Source organism: Sander lucioperca, chromosome 10, assembly GCF_008315115.2.
Source record: "Sander lucioperca isolate FBNREF2018 chromosome 10, SLUC_FBN_1.2, whole genome shotgun sequence".
In the NCBI taxonomy this organism is placed as follows: domain Eukaryota; kingdom Metazoa; phylum Chordata; class Actinopteri; order Perciformes; family Percidae; genus Sander; species Sander lucioperca.
In genome coordinates, this window is record NC_050182.1 from 24009622 (window position 1) to 24021030 (window position 11409).

Below are 11409 nucleotides of genomic sequence, written 5' to 3' on the forward strand. Positions count from 1 at the left end.
AGTTAATATCGGATCAACCATTAGTAACTATGATACAATGATATATATTAACTCGACTACGGTCCTGTTTTTCTGCATGAGTGCTTTTAATACTATTAGTACATTTTGTGATAATAGAATACAATAAAATAGATCTTTATTGTCACTGTGTTTAGAACAACGGAATTCAGCTATTCAACAGTGTGCAACATAAAAGTAAATCAGTGAAGTAAATAAGTAAGTAAATAGTTTAAAAAAAAAGTTCAAGTAAATAAATAATAGGGAATACAAGCAAATAAAAATAAAAGCAAAATATATAATATACCCTATTTAATGACAAGCTAAAAATTAAGTAGTAGCATTTATGGTGGTTTGTGCAATACTGCAATATGGGCAATATGGTGTGTGTGTGTGTGTGTGTGTGTGTGTGTGTGTGTGTGTGTGTGTGTGTGTGTGTGTGTGTGTGTGTGTGTGTGTGTGTGTGTGTGTGTGTGTGTGTGTGTGTGTGTGTGTGTGTGTGTGTGTGTGCTTCTGTCCACCGGGCGGCGGTGTTTCTTTTCCACAGCTGTGAATGTGGTTCGTCTGGTCTGCGGCTGCGCTGAGAGTAATTCGACCCTCAAACCCGGATGTAACCAACGCCTAACCTGTCCAAAGAAAAACGGTGAGTAGAGTTAGAAAAACAGCCTGAAAAAACTATTTATGGCAAATTATATTGTTGGACAATGGAGGAAAAGTCCCCCTAACAACACAAAGCTTCTACCGAGAGGAAACGCTCGTTAATTGGTTTACTAATTCGCGTAAGGTTAGTGTTAAAGTTTTAGAGCCATCAAGCTTAATTTAGTGTTGGCTAACACCAATCTGGTTAAAGAAGTTGTTGTCCGTTATCACCGCCGGTTGTGCGATTATTTTCTTGTTTTTGTTTTTATAGACTAAACTGTTGGTAACGTTAACTTTAGTTTAGTAAGTAAGCTAACTGAGGCAACAATTTAACAGTTGACAAACACTTCTCACTTTATCAATCTGAGCGTATACAATGACTTAATGGATACAATCAGGCTCAGCTTTAACTGCTCGTTTTTATATGTTGCTTATAGCTTATAAAGTTCAAGTGTTTGCTTAAAGTTTTAACCGTCTTCAGCCCTCAGTTTATTCGATGAGCTTCTTATTTAGCGGAAGTGTTGGGCAGTATTCCGCTTCTAAATTACATTGTGCTAACAGGCCGTGGTTTTTTTTCCCTCAACATCTTTGGTATGTACCCTATGCGGAAATGATTCACGGTCATCAATAAGCTGTTACGCGCACATCAAGTAACAAGTACCGACTAGAGATTTTTTGTATTTTTTCCACCGGTATTCTTTCTCTCTAAATACCACAGAATGGGAATACTAAGATCCAGTAAGATTACCTCAAAACTGTACAAATGTGCTCGGATAATTGATAAACTGTACTTGTACACTCTATAGTTTTCCTTTTTTTTCTTTTATGAAAACTGTCTAGAACATTATCAATCAAATGACACGCCTGTAGCAGATACATTATTGTTTTACAATTGACACTAGCTCTATCTGTGTGTTTTAATATGGCATAATTGTTTGGTCTTGTCAGCACACCTGCATGTGATAAAGCAGTAATTAAGAGTCTCATTAAAATCTAAGAGTAGGCTAAATAACAGGAACACCTCTGTATAAAGCAATACAATTCAACAGCACCACAAATGACATCCTCCAGAATGACCATAAAGCTGAATTAGCAGCTCTCTGCAGTTGCAACAAAAACTAAACATTATAACCATTTATTGTAGGACTGTTGTAGACTCAGATTGCAGTCGTTTTAGCTAGGTGTACCTAATAAACTGGCAACTGAGTTTAAGCTCATGTTTAATGTAAAATCTTACACTGAAAAATATTTAGGAACTTTAGCTGTCAAATAAACTCAGTGGTTTAAAAAGTATACAATATTCAACATGTAAAGTAATTTAATGCAGCTGGTCTAGGTTGAGCTAACTACTTTAAATATTGTGTGGGGGTAGTTTAATGTAGTAATTCTACTAATGCATCGTACATACAAGTTTTTATATGTTGTATGTAAAATGTCAATCAGCTATAGCTTCCAGATTATTTTAGTGGAGTAAAAGTAGGCTTCTCATTATGTAGCAGCACAGCCCCTCTCAGAGTGGTATATTATATTATTGGGTTATTATCACTGATGCATCACTGTGTAAGCACATTTTTAATGTTGTAGCTGGTTAAGTTAGAGCTAATTTTAACTAGTAACCAACTAGTAATTATATCTGGAGTAAAATTAATTAAATAACAAAAAATCAATACTCATGGACGTCAAAATTGTATTTAAGTAAAGTACTTGAGTAAATGTACTTAATTTCCACTACTGCCAGATACAAAATGGTTACAAACAGTTATATTTATAGTAGCACTGTGCCACTTGTAACATTGCCTGGCCTGTTGATGTAAATGTGTGGTTACTTCCTCCCTCAGTGTCTAGCTGTATTCTGTCTCTAACTGTCTGATGTACTGCACTCTATTTGCTGACACTCTTGTGGTGTTTTTTATTTTCTCTTTATCTCTGTAGATGCAAACTATAAAATGTGTTGTGGTAGGGGACGGTGCAGTAGGAAAGACCTGCTTACTGATCTCCTACACAACCAACAAGTTCCCCTCAGAATATGTGCCCACGGTAAGAAGATTTAAAAAAGACTGAGTCAAGTGATTAACACATCTACTGAGAGCTCTTTCCTTTTAATTTTTCTTTATGGTGGAAATACAAAGCAATCAAACATGCAGCATTTTTATTTTTTGCAAATTATTAATTATGTTTTGTCTTTTTGTGTGTGTGCTCAAAGGTTTTTGACAATTATGCAGTGACAGTGATGATTGGGGGAGAGCCCTATACACTCGGCCTATTTGACACAGCAGGTAACATGATTTTTGAAAATCTCTTTTTTTTCCTTGTTATTTCTTTCACTTTAAAACAAGTAGAAAAGCATCCCTGTTTCTCTTGTGATTGTCGCTCACAGGTCAGGAGGATTATGACAGGCTGCGTCCTCTCAGCTATCCACAGACGGATGTATTCCTTGTATGTTTCTCTGTCGTCTCCCCCTCATCATTTGAAAATGTCAAAGAGAAGGTCAGTTTTTTTAATCTTTTTTTCCCCCCACTGATTAGTTAAAACATGACCTTGATGTCATGTATCTCAAGTGCTGGAATTAGTTTGACAGACATGTAGGGTTAGGGTTTTTTTCATCATCAATTAATCGGCAGATTATTTTCTCATAAGATAAACCTTTATTGATCCCCAGATCCCTAGAGTATCTCTAGAAGTACACAGTACGTCAGTATGCTATACAGTGGAGTTGCATATTAAAGTGCCCATATTATGAAAAAATCACTTTTTCTGGGATTTGGGGTGTTATGTTGTGTCTCTGCTGCTTCCACACACATACAAACTTTGAAAAAAATCCATCCATGCTGTTTAGAGTGAGATACGGTTTCTAAATGTGTCCTGCCTTCAGTCTCTGGGTGAGCTGTTCAAAATCAGCACGGCTTGTGACGTCACAAGCCGAAACGAGCAGGCTAACCGCAACCATTAGCTCGTAGCGTTAGCATGCTAACGCTAATGCTAACGCTAGCATGCTACCTCGTTCTCAATAGCAAAGCACTGCTACAACACACACAAGTTCACCATAATCTACAAAAGAACTACTTACATGTGACATTTAGAAGTCTCCCAGCTAATCCTGCCTTGTAACTGACCGAAGTTGTAGAAACAGCCTTTCTTTTACTGTCTATGGAGCTAGCTAGCTGACATGATCTACATCTGAGCTACTGCGCATGTGCGAGTGCAATCAAAGATAGTACAGAAGAAGAAGAAAAGAGGTCTCACTCTGTAGCTAAAACAGAGACCAGCTGAAAAGAGGATCTGCAGCAGTGAGAGAGAGCGGTGCAGTACAACAAAAATATGGTGTTTTTTGAAAATTAAACCATGTAAACCTATTCTGGTACAACCTTAAAATACAATATGAACCTGAAAATGAGCATAATATGGCTGCTTTAAGTGCTTTGGGGTACTTCTGTAGGTCATTTTTCATTGGGGTACAGTGGTTCTGGAGAAAGCTACAAGCAGCAATACCACAGGCCAAGCAATCGGCCCATTCCAAACAGGCACATTTTGAACGGGCACTGTACTAGTTTAACAAACAAGCCAAAGTTCTCAAATATAAAATTTTGTCTGAACACAAACAACTGTAAAAGAACATTCTTTCCATAAATGATATTGGCAAAATGTTGCTTTAAATTAGAAAATCGAATCAAAGAATTAGATTCATTGGGTGCCTGGGTAGCTCACCTGGTGGAGCGCGCGCCCATATATAGAGGTTTACTCAGCGGCCCTTTGCTGCATGTCATTCCCCCCCTCTCTCTCCTTTCATGTCTTCAGCTGTCCTATAAAAAAAAAAAAATTGATTAATTCTCCTCCTGCATTTCATTCATACTTGTGCAGCTGTCCTAAACACGGAAGTAGGCTACTCTAGTATGGATTTTTGACCATTTTGGGACGAGGGGAGAACATTTATCTTTGTTTGATAACATTAAAAGCTTTGCTGTTCGCTTCCTGATTCATTTAAAAAAAAAAAAAAAAAGAGAGAGATTGTGCAAGCCAGCGGCCACACTGAACTGCCGGCTGCAGTCTCGGGCAAGCGAGAGAGAGAGAGACTTAAAAAAACCTAGAACATTAGGTTTAGAAGCAGCTTAAGTAGCCTGAATCTGACCAGACATTCAGTGCCAGCTCTCAGTACCTGACAGTTTTTAATACTCACACACATTTTGTTTGATACCAAAAAAGTTTTGAGGTTAGTTCTAGACGTGACCAGGAAGGAAGAAAATGTGAATTTAATCTTTATATCTGTATATTCCCCCCCCAGTGGGTTCCTGAGATTTCTCACCACTGCCCACGCACACCCTTTCTGTTAGTGGGCACACAGGTGGATCTGCGGGAAGACAGCAACACGATCGAGAAGCTGGCGAAAAACAAACAGCGCCCCCTATATCCTGAGAGCGGAGAGAAGCTGGCTCGTGAGCTCAAGGCTGTCAAATACGTGGAGTGCTCTGCTTTGACACAGGTATGGGGCTTTGTTACAGTTTCACCACATTGTTCAACTGAAAGCAAAATATTTGTTAAATCCGGCAATAATTACAGACAGTATTCTAATTTTTGCTCTCTGTCTTGTCTTGTTTTCTGTTCTTTCCAACCAGCGAGGGCTTAAGAATGTGTTTGACGAGGCCATCCTGGCTGCCCTGGAGCCCCCTGAGACTAAAACCAAGAGAAAATGCGTCCTGCTATAGATGAACAACGACAGCGAGAGACCTAACGGTGTAAAAAAAATAGGTGGGGTCAATGGCCATTTTGAAAAAAAGGACAAAACAAAAGGGGAAGGGAGGTACAATGCCATTGAGACTTATTTCAAAAACAAGTGTACACTGATTGTGCCTTCAAAATAAACTTTGAAAGAGGCTGAGGGAGCAAAACTTCAGCATGCAGCAAATGCAGTAAGTGTCACCTATCTCCTTTTCTGAAAGCTTTTAGAAATTGCAGTGTTCTCTCTACAAATATTAAGGTGGGGCGGGCCCCCCTGCCTGTCACTGTTGCTCCTTTTTTTTTTTTTTTTTTTTTTTTTTAAAGAAAGATTCTTTTATATAGTTGCCTTTGACTTTCTCTGTGTTTTTCTTATTGTGGCCTATTCAGGCTTTTAAACCCAGTGTAAGGAATGGGGAAACACTTTTAACATTAAGTTTTTTCAGTGAACTTTGGGTAATACAATAAAAGGGGCAACTTAATGTTAAGTGGTACTCTTTTCTTTTCTGACCCTTTTGCATTTAATAATGAAAGCACAAGAGATTTATTGTCACTCCAAACAAAGATAGATGTCTGTAAAGGTTACTCTCTTCTGGGGAGGCCAACTTCATTTTCACCAATTTCCCTTCTTCAGTTGAATTATGAATTTCTATTTTATTCTTCTTTTATGTATATTGTATTAATTCTGTGACTGTTTTGGAAAAAATTTAGCGGTTATTCATTTTGAAACTTGACTTTTTATGTTATCAAGATTTTTTTTTTAATGCTAGACTACCAACTTTGAGCAGTTGATAATATGACAAATTAAGTTCTAATATTTTGAATAGATCTTAATCTTGATAAAGATTGAGATGATAACCTTTTGCTAGTAAATTTCTGGGTGTTTGTAATCACAGGATATTTTTAATAAAATGGTTTAATGACAATGAAAGTAGCCATTGTTTTGTATGTTTGAGGGTGAATGGGGCATGCACAACAAATCATAAGAGAGATAACTCTAGTTAACCACAGTAGAGGTGTTGAGTTTTATATTATATTTTTATATTCAGTGTTTCTCACTTCAACACATTATGGGTTTCCTTGAATTCTAACAAATTTGTTAAATGCATTTCCGTTTTATTAAAGCAAGGCCTAGCTTTGTTTACATTAGCTAGCGACCCTCTTCTTCACTGCCTTCTGCTGGCGCGTTACTATGTTTTTGGCATGTCACTGCATTGACAGTCAGTCTGTGTTTTTATGCTTGCATGCACTACACACTTGCTTTACCGCCCTCTGCGGTCGGCAGGAATGTGTATCATGTCAGCCGAGTTAGATGTGCATCCTCGTTTGTGTACTATGACAGCATTAAGTACAAATAGGCTGGAAGGCTGGAATTATGGCTTCCCAGACATACACATTTACGTCTTTGTCTCCACAAAGACGTTAAGAAGGGTGTTATGGGTGACCATAGGTTGCAGGGGCACACCTTTCAAATCTCAACAATGTGCTGTGCAGACCTGTGCGTCAGGCATGTTGACTGATTAACTCTTATCGTCAGGAGTGTTTGAAACAGAAAAGAAGGAACACATAAAAAAAAAACCTGTACAAATATAAAAGAAACAGCACATGAATGTCTCCGAACTACTACCCTGCATGTTCGCTCACGTGCAGCCAGGAAAAGCATGTTCCAGCCTTAAAACAGGGACCGCTTATTAAACCATTGCGCCACAGTGCCTCTAGTGGTAAAAAAAACTCCACAGGGTACCTTTAACTTCGCAGCTAACCTGTGTGATAAGACACTTCTGGTCAATAAGTAACTCAAGAAACACATATTTTGGATAAAACTACTGTATTTATTAGATGTCTTGAACAGACCTAAAAGCACTGCTTGTGCAGGAACATACAGAAGAGTTTCACATGAAGGTGAGGTGCAAAACACAAGACAGACACTGATAAGTAAGTAGAAGTTATTTTTGCTATTTAAGATATTGCTGAAGTGAAGCAAAGACTCAGATATAAAAATAAATAAACCAGAATAGAGAAGAAGACATAAATACAGTAAAGTTCAAAGACCTGCTAGTCTATGACACAGCGCAAAAAGTTTGCATAAAATAAGAATAGTGCTGCAATGTTTCCCTGTTAGTTGTGGTTAGGTTCCGCTTTAAAAGCTTTGTCAGTTCAATGTGAGATTAACTGTTGAGTGCGTGTTCATGTGTATTTGTGTGCATGCATGTCGGCCAACCTGTCCGTCTCTGAGTGTGATTTTTGTTTGTACCTTAGTGTTGATGTAATTGTTCTTTGCTTTGCTCTTTACACATGCTCTAACTTTGTCAGCTTTTACAACAGAATCCTCAAACTTAACTCTGGTTGCACTGCTTCACTCGAAAATGAATTAAATTAAGACCAAAATTTAAGATCATTTGGCGCTAAAGATGTAAATTAGAAACTGTTATTGCCTATGTTGTCCTCATCCTGTCTTGTGGTTTGTTCGGGGCTTTCTGCTCTGTCGGTTTGGTCGTGTTTGGGGCCCTCTTAGACTCTACAGGTGTGAATGGTGACTGTGTTCTTGCACTGCTCGCAGCGGACTGAGCAGCACCAGGAGAACTTGCAGGAGCAGCGCTGCACCACCTCAGCCCGGCCCGCTCTGTACCCTGGCCCGCAGCACACCAGCTCGCAGCCATCTGGTGCCAGCCGAGAGGTTCCTGGGTGTGTTTTAGAAGAGTGCAGCATCATTATTCTGTAATGGTTTTGATTGATAAATTGGATTATCTGGGTTGTTTCCCTGTGAGATGATCTTACCGTTACATCTCCTACCAGCAGTCCCAGGGATACCGTTGTCAGGGTCGAGATGGCAGAAATCTGGGGAGGGTGCAAGGTACACAAGGTCTCTGGCAGCAGGGGGTTTGACTTGGGGGTCACAGGGAAGCAGAGCTGTCCTGGATCCTATACGAGTCAGGCGAACCTAAGAGGAAGGGGAAGTTGAGAGAGCTATATAGACTGGGAACTTTGAAGGTTTCTGATAAAGTATCTGTTTCAATTCATGTGACTGCTTCATATGTTCACCAACTGAGCTGAAAGAAGCACAAGGTGTATTCTGATACCTCTGTGGCTCCATCAAAGCGTTCCTTGAGCACAACGCCGACGCGTCTGAATGGAGGCATAACCTTCCAGCAGGTCCTCAACTCACAGGAGCCGGAGACGCCATGACATTTGCACTCCAGCTGCATGTTGTGAAGGATGGCCTGAGGATGAGAGAATGTTGAATATAAGCAGAGCAGATTGAATCTCACAGATGACAAAGTTTGAAATCAACTGGGATATCGTCAAAGATTTGTGACCATCAACCTTTCGGCCAGCCTCGTTGTTATGGAGGTTCATGAGTGGTCGCCCCGCTGACAGCCCCTTGGCTCGTTCTGGTTCATCCACAAATGTTTGGGAGAAAGCCACACCATAGGACAGGTTGTCACTGCACCCTGACCACTGGAAGCCTGTGGTTGGACAGAAAGACAGTATTGTGGATTATTGCTGCTTTGAAACTACACATTTTAATTTAAAGCTGAAAATAGCTGCTACAGTAAATGGTGAATCCACACTGGATGACAGAGAATTTATGGTCACAAAATCTAATCATTAATCTCACAGCACTGTGACAGCTGATGGGAAAATACCTGCTGTCACTGCCTGGGATGCAGATATTTAGTGTCCATACTTGGACGTTTTAACCCACAGAAAACAGCGCAGCAGCAGTTTTTTGATGTGTGTGTGACTCAGTGCGGATTTTCACGTTACATTTTCATGCAAAGGAATCCAAGCTCACCCTCGGGGCTGACCCCCCTGACCTTCCTGTCACAGCCACACCTCTCCAGCTCCCCGCGGGTACAGGCTCGGGTCACAGCCACTGCCACGGCTGCTGAGGACAAAGCATGCACAAAGGCCGCCTCACGAGTCCCTGAAACCAGAATAGAGCATATGATGCAAAAACGTCTTCATGTGAGAGTTGTCCTTTGTATGGATTTATCAGCAGGCACATTTTCAGTATGAGGATACCTTGGTTCATGACTCTGCCAAATACATTGATCCCACGTGTGGTGGTGGAACAGTTCCAGCGGCGGTTCCTGAACTGGTGCTGGCACTGAGTTAAAACAGTGACATGCATAGCAGTGAGATAGGGGGTTCTGATTATTGCATTTTGACATTGGTGTGGGTGTTTTGAGGCAAATAGTGATGATGCCTGCAGGTCAGACTTTATGGCCTCTGACCATACCTCTTCTATGACCATCTCGGCTGCCTTGCGTACGGACTCCATGACCTCCCCTCGCGCCCTGCACACCCCCACCTGCCCTGGGGTCAGGCCCCTCAGCCGCGCACATGGGGCAGCACCGGACACGGGCCTGGAGCGAGGCAACCTCGCCAGGGAGCTGGGACACAAAAGTGGGGAGTGATGAAGTGACTCAGAGCAGGTATGGAAAAGGGAAATAATTGGGCAAGGGGGCAAAAAGAGAGGATTCATAGTGAAGAAAATAGGAGGGAGTGAATGAGGAAGAGCACACGAAGAAAAGAGGGTACAAAAAGGATGAAGAGGTAACGACCAGGCAGAGTTTTAGAGAGGATGGAAACAAGTGGAAGACAAGGCAAAGAAGACAGAGAAGACACAGTGAAGGCAAAGAGAAAGAAAAGAGAAAAGGTCACCAGGAGTGAGACAAAGAAAGAGAGCGGAGCGACTGAAAGAGATTTAGAGACATGTCACCATCTTTTAAAAGTTATAGCATGACAAACAAACTCCCTCTTTCTCTTCCTCATTCGCACGCTAGACTTACAGCCAGTTGGTTGCCATGGTGGGTTGGGTTGCCCATAGCAACAGGAGGAGGAGTGGTGCCGTGAGATTGACAGTGGAGACAGTTGGCATCAGACTGTCTGTCTGTCTGTCCGTCTCCGTGCGTCAGGCTGGGTCTTTGGACAGCACGCTGCCCGTCTCCACAGTCAAAGTGATGTGTCTGTCTGTTTGTTGTGGTGTTGGTTTATGTTTCTGGTCCAGAGTCTGGGGATGATCCCCGCATATCTGTTCAAATGACAAGTTAACAGGTCAGAGAAAACATAGAATAGTTGATCATGCTTCTTTTTTTGTTTTTGTTTTTGTTGTTTTACAGAGAACCTTCGAATAAACAATCATTTCATAACTAATATGTAAGTGTTAACCTTTTTGTGATCATGCCACTGCAGCTCTACGCCTTTACACAAATTTTTCAAAAGTAACTGATTCTTACCAGTTCATAGTCCTGTGGTATCCAGGTATTCTTCTTTTTGATATTGAGTTGATCAAATTGAAATTGAATCCCAATTTTAATCAATAAAGTTGTTCATCGGTTTCTTCACTTGCATGCTCATCCTTTAGACACAAAATAAGTCCACGTCCAATTTAATTGAACATATCAGTAGAATCGATTCACCCCGCCAAAAAACAAAACAAAACCTAAAATCCAGACGTGCTAGTAAAATAAAACTTTTACAAAAACATTGTGTCAGCAAGTACTCAGTTTTGTCCCGAGAAAACAAATGTGTCCATTCCTGGTTGAAATGGCCAGAATGAGTGAGAGCAGTGAGATGGGAGTGATGGGTTATAAAGGAGGTAGAGAATGAGGGTGGGAGAGAGAGGACAGGCGTGATCCAGGGTGTGGAGTGATGCTGAGGGAGGGGAGGAGGAGGCTTTGGGAAGGATAATAGTTGTACTGCGTAAGTATTAAGAGTGTAAGTATGCTATCTATTGTGATTGTTTGGCATGAGACCTAAAATCTGAGCCTGCACTGGAGATAATGCCCTTTGAATGATTATCACCAATGGATGTGTGTATTGTTTCTTTGGTTTTCATCCATGCATGTTAATGTGTGTGCTGCAGTACGTTTGCTACTGAGAAACATTTTATGAGAAGACAAACTGAAGCCTTTTGTTTCCTCTATAGCAATAATTTCCTCTATAGAATATTGATCCATGCAAGAAATCCTTACAACAGAAACTATGACACAGCATTTTTCCACGTATGTGTATATGCATGTGAAAAAGTGTCTTACCTAATGTTTAATTTTCCCA

General features: G+C 40.6%; 2 protein-coding genes across 3 annotated transcripts; one reads left to right on the plus strand and one right to left on the minus strand.

The window, feature by feature from the left end:
- Positions 1 to 514: 514 nt before the first annotated feature.
- On the plus strand, positions 515 to 5656 carry cdc42l (cell division cycle 42, like). The gene is made up of 6 exons (XM_031299648.2): positions 515 to 640; positions 2569 to 2673; positions 2840 to 2912; positions 3014 to 3123; positions 4916 to 5113; positions 5247 to 5656. The coding sequence occupies exons 2-6, from the start codon at positions 2569 to 2571 to the stop codon at positions 5334 to 5336; spliced, it is 576 nt and encodes a 191-aa protein (XP_031155508.1). The 5' UTR covers positions 515 to 640; the 3' UTR covers positions 5337 to 5656.
- Positions 5657 to 7157: 1501 nt separating this feature from the next.
- On the minus strand, positions 7158 to 11025 carry wnt4b (wingless-type MMTV integration site family, member 4b). 2 transcript variants are annotated; one of them, XM_031299647.2, is made up of 9 exons: positions 10590 to 11025; positions 10143 to 10384; positions 9590 to 9743; positions 9373 to 9457; positions 9143 to 9274; positions 8671 to 8813; positions 8427 to 8567; positions 8125 to 8287; positions 7158 to 8027 (listed from the first exon to the last, which is right to left on the minus strand). In XM_031299647.2, the coding sequence occupies exons 2-9, from the start codon at positions 10229 to 10231 to the stop codon at positions 7858 to 7860; spliced, it is 1077 nt and encodes a 358-aa protein (XP_031155507.1). In that variant the 5' UTR covers positions 10232 to 10384; positions 10590 to 11025; the 3' UTR covers positions 7158 to 7857. The 2 variants fall into 2 exon arrangements, with proteins under 2 accessions (XP_031155507.1, XP_035862060.1); XM_036006167.1 differs by lacking the exons at positions 10143 to 10384; positions 10590 to 11025 and having other exon boundaries at positions 9590 to 10112.
- Positions 11026 to 11409: the final 384 nt, after the last annotated feature.

Bases quoted from the DNA above. Each gene is read 5' to 3' on its own strand.
- cdc42l (XM_031299648.2), top strand. From the start codon at position 2,569: ATGCAAACTATAAAATGTGTTGTGGTAGGGGACGGTGCAGTAGGAAAG. The intron at 2,913-3,013 runs GTAACATGATTT...TGTCGCTCACAG, and splicing joins CGGCCTATTTGACACAGCAG to GTCAGGAGGATTATGACAGG. The intron at 3,124-4,915 runs GTCAGTTTTTTT...TTCCCCCCCCAG, and splicing joins TTGAAAATGTCAAAGAGAAG to TGGGTTCCTGAGATTTCTCA.
- wnt4b (XM_036006167.1), bottom strand. From the start codon at position 9,835: ATGAATCCTCTCTTTTTGCCCCCTTGCCCAATTATTTCCCTTTTCCAT. The intron at 9,458-9,589 runs GTATGGTCAGAG...GTTTTAACTCAG, and splicing joins CCGAGATGGTCATAGAAGAG to TGCCAGCACCAGTTCAGGAA. The intron at 8,568-8,670 runs GTTGATGGTCAC...TCTCATCCTCAG, and splicing joins ACAACGAGGCTGGCCGAAAG to GCCATCCTTCACAACATGCA.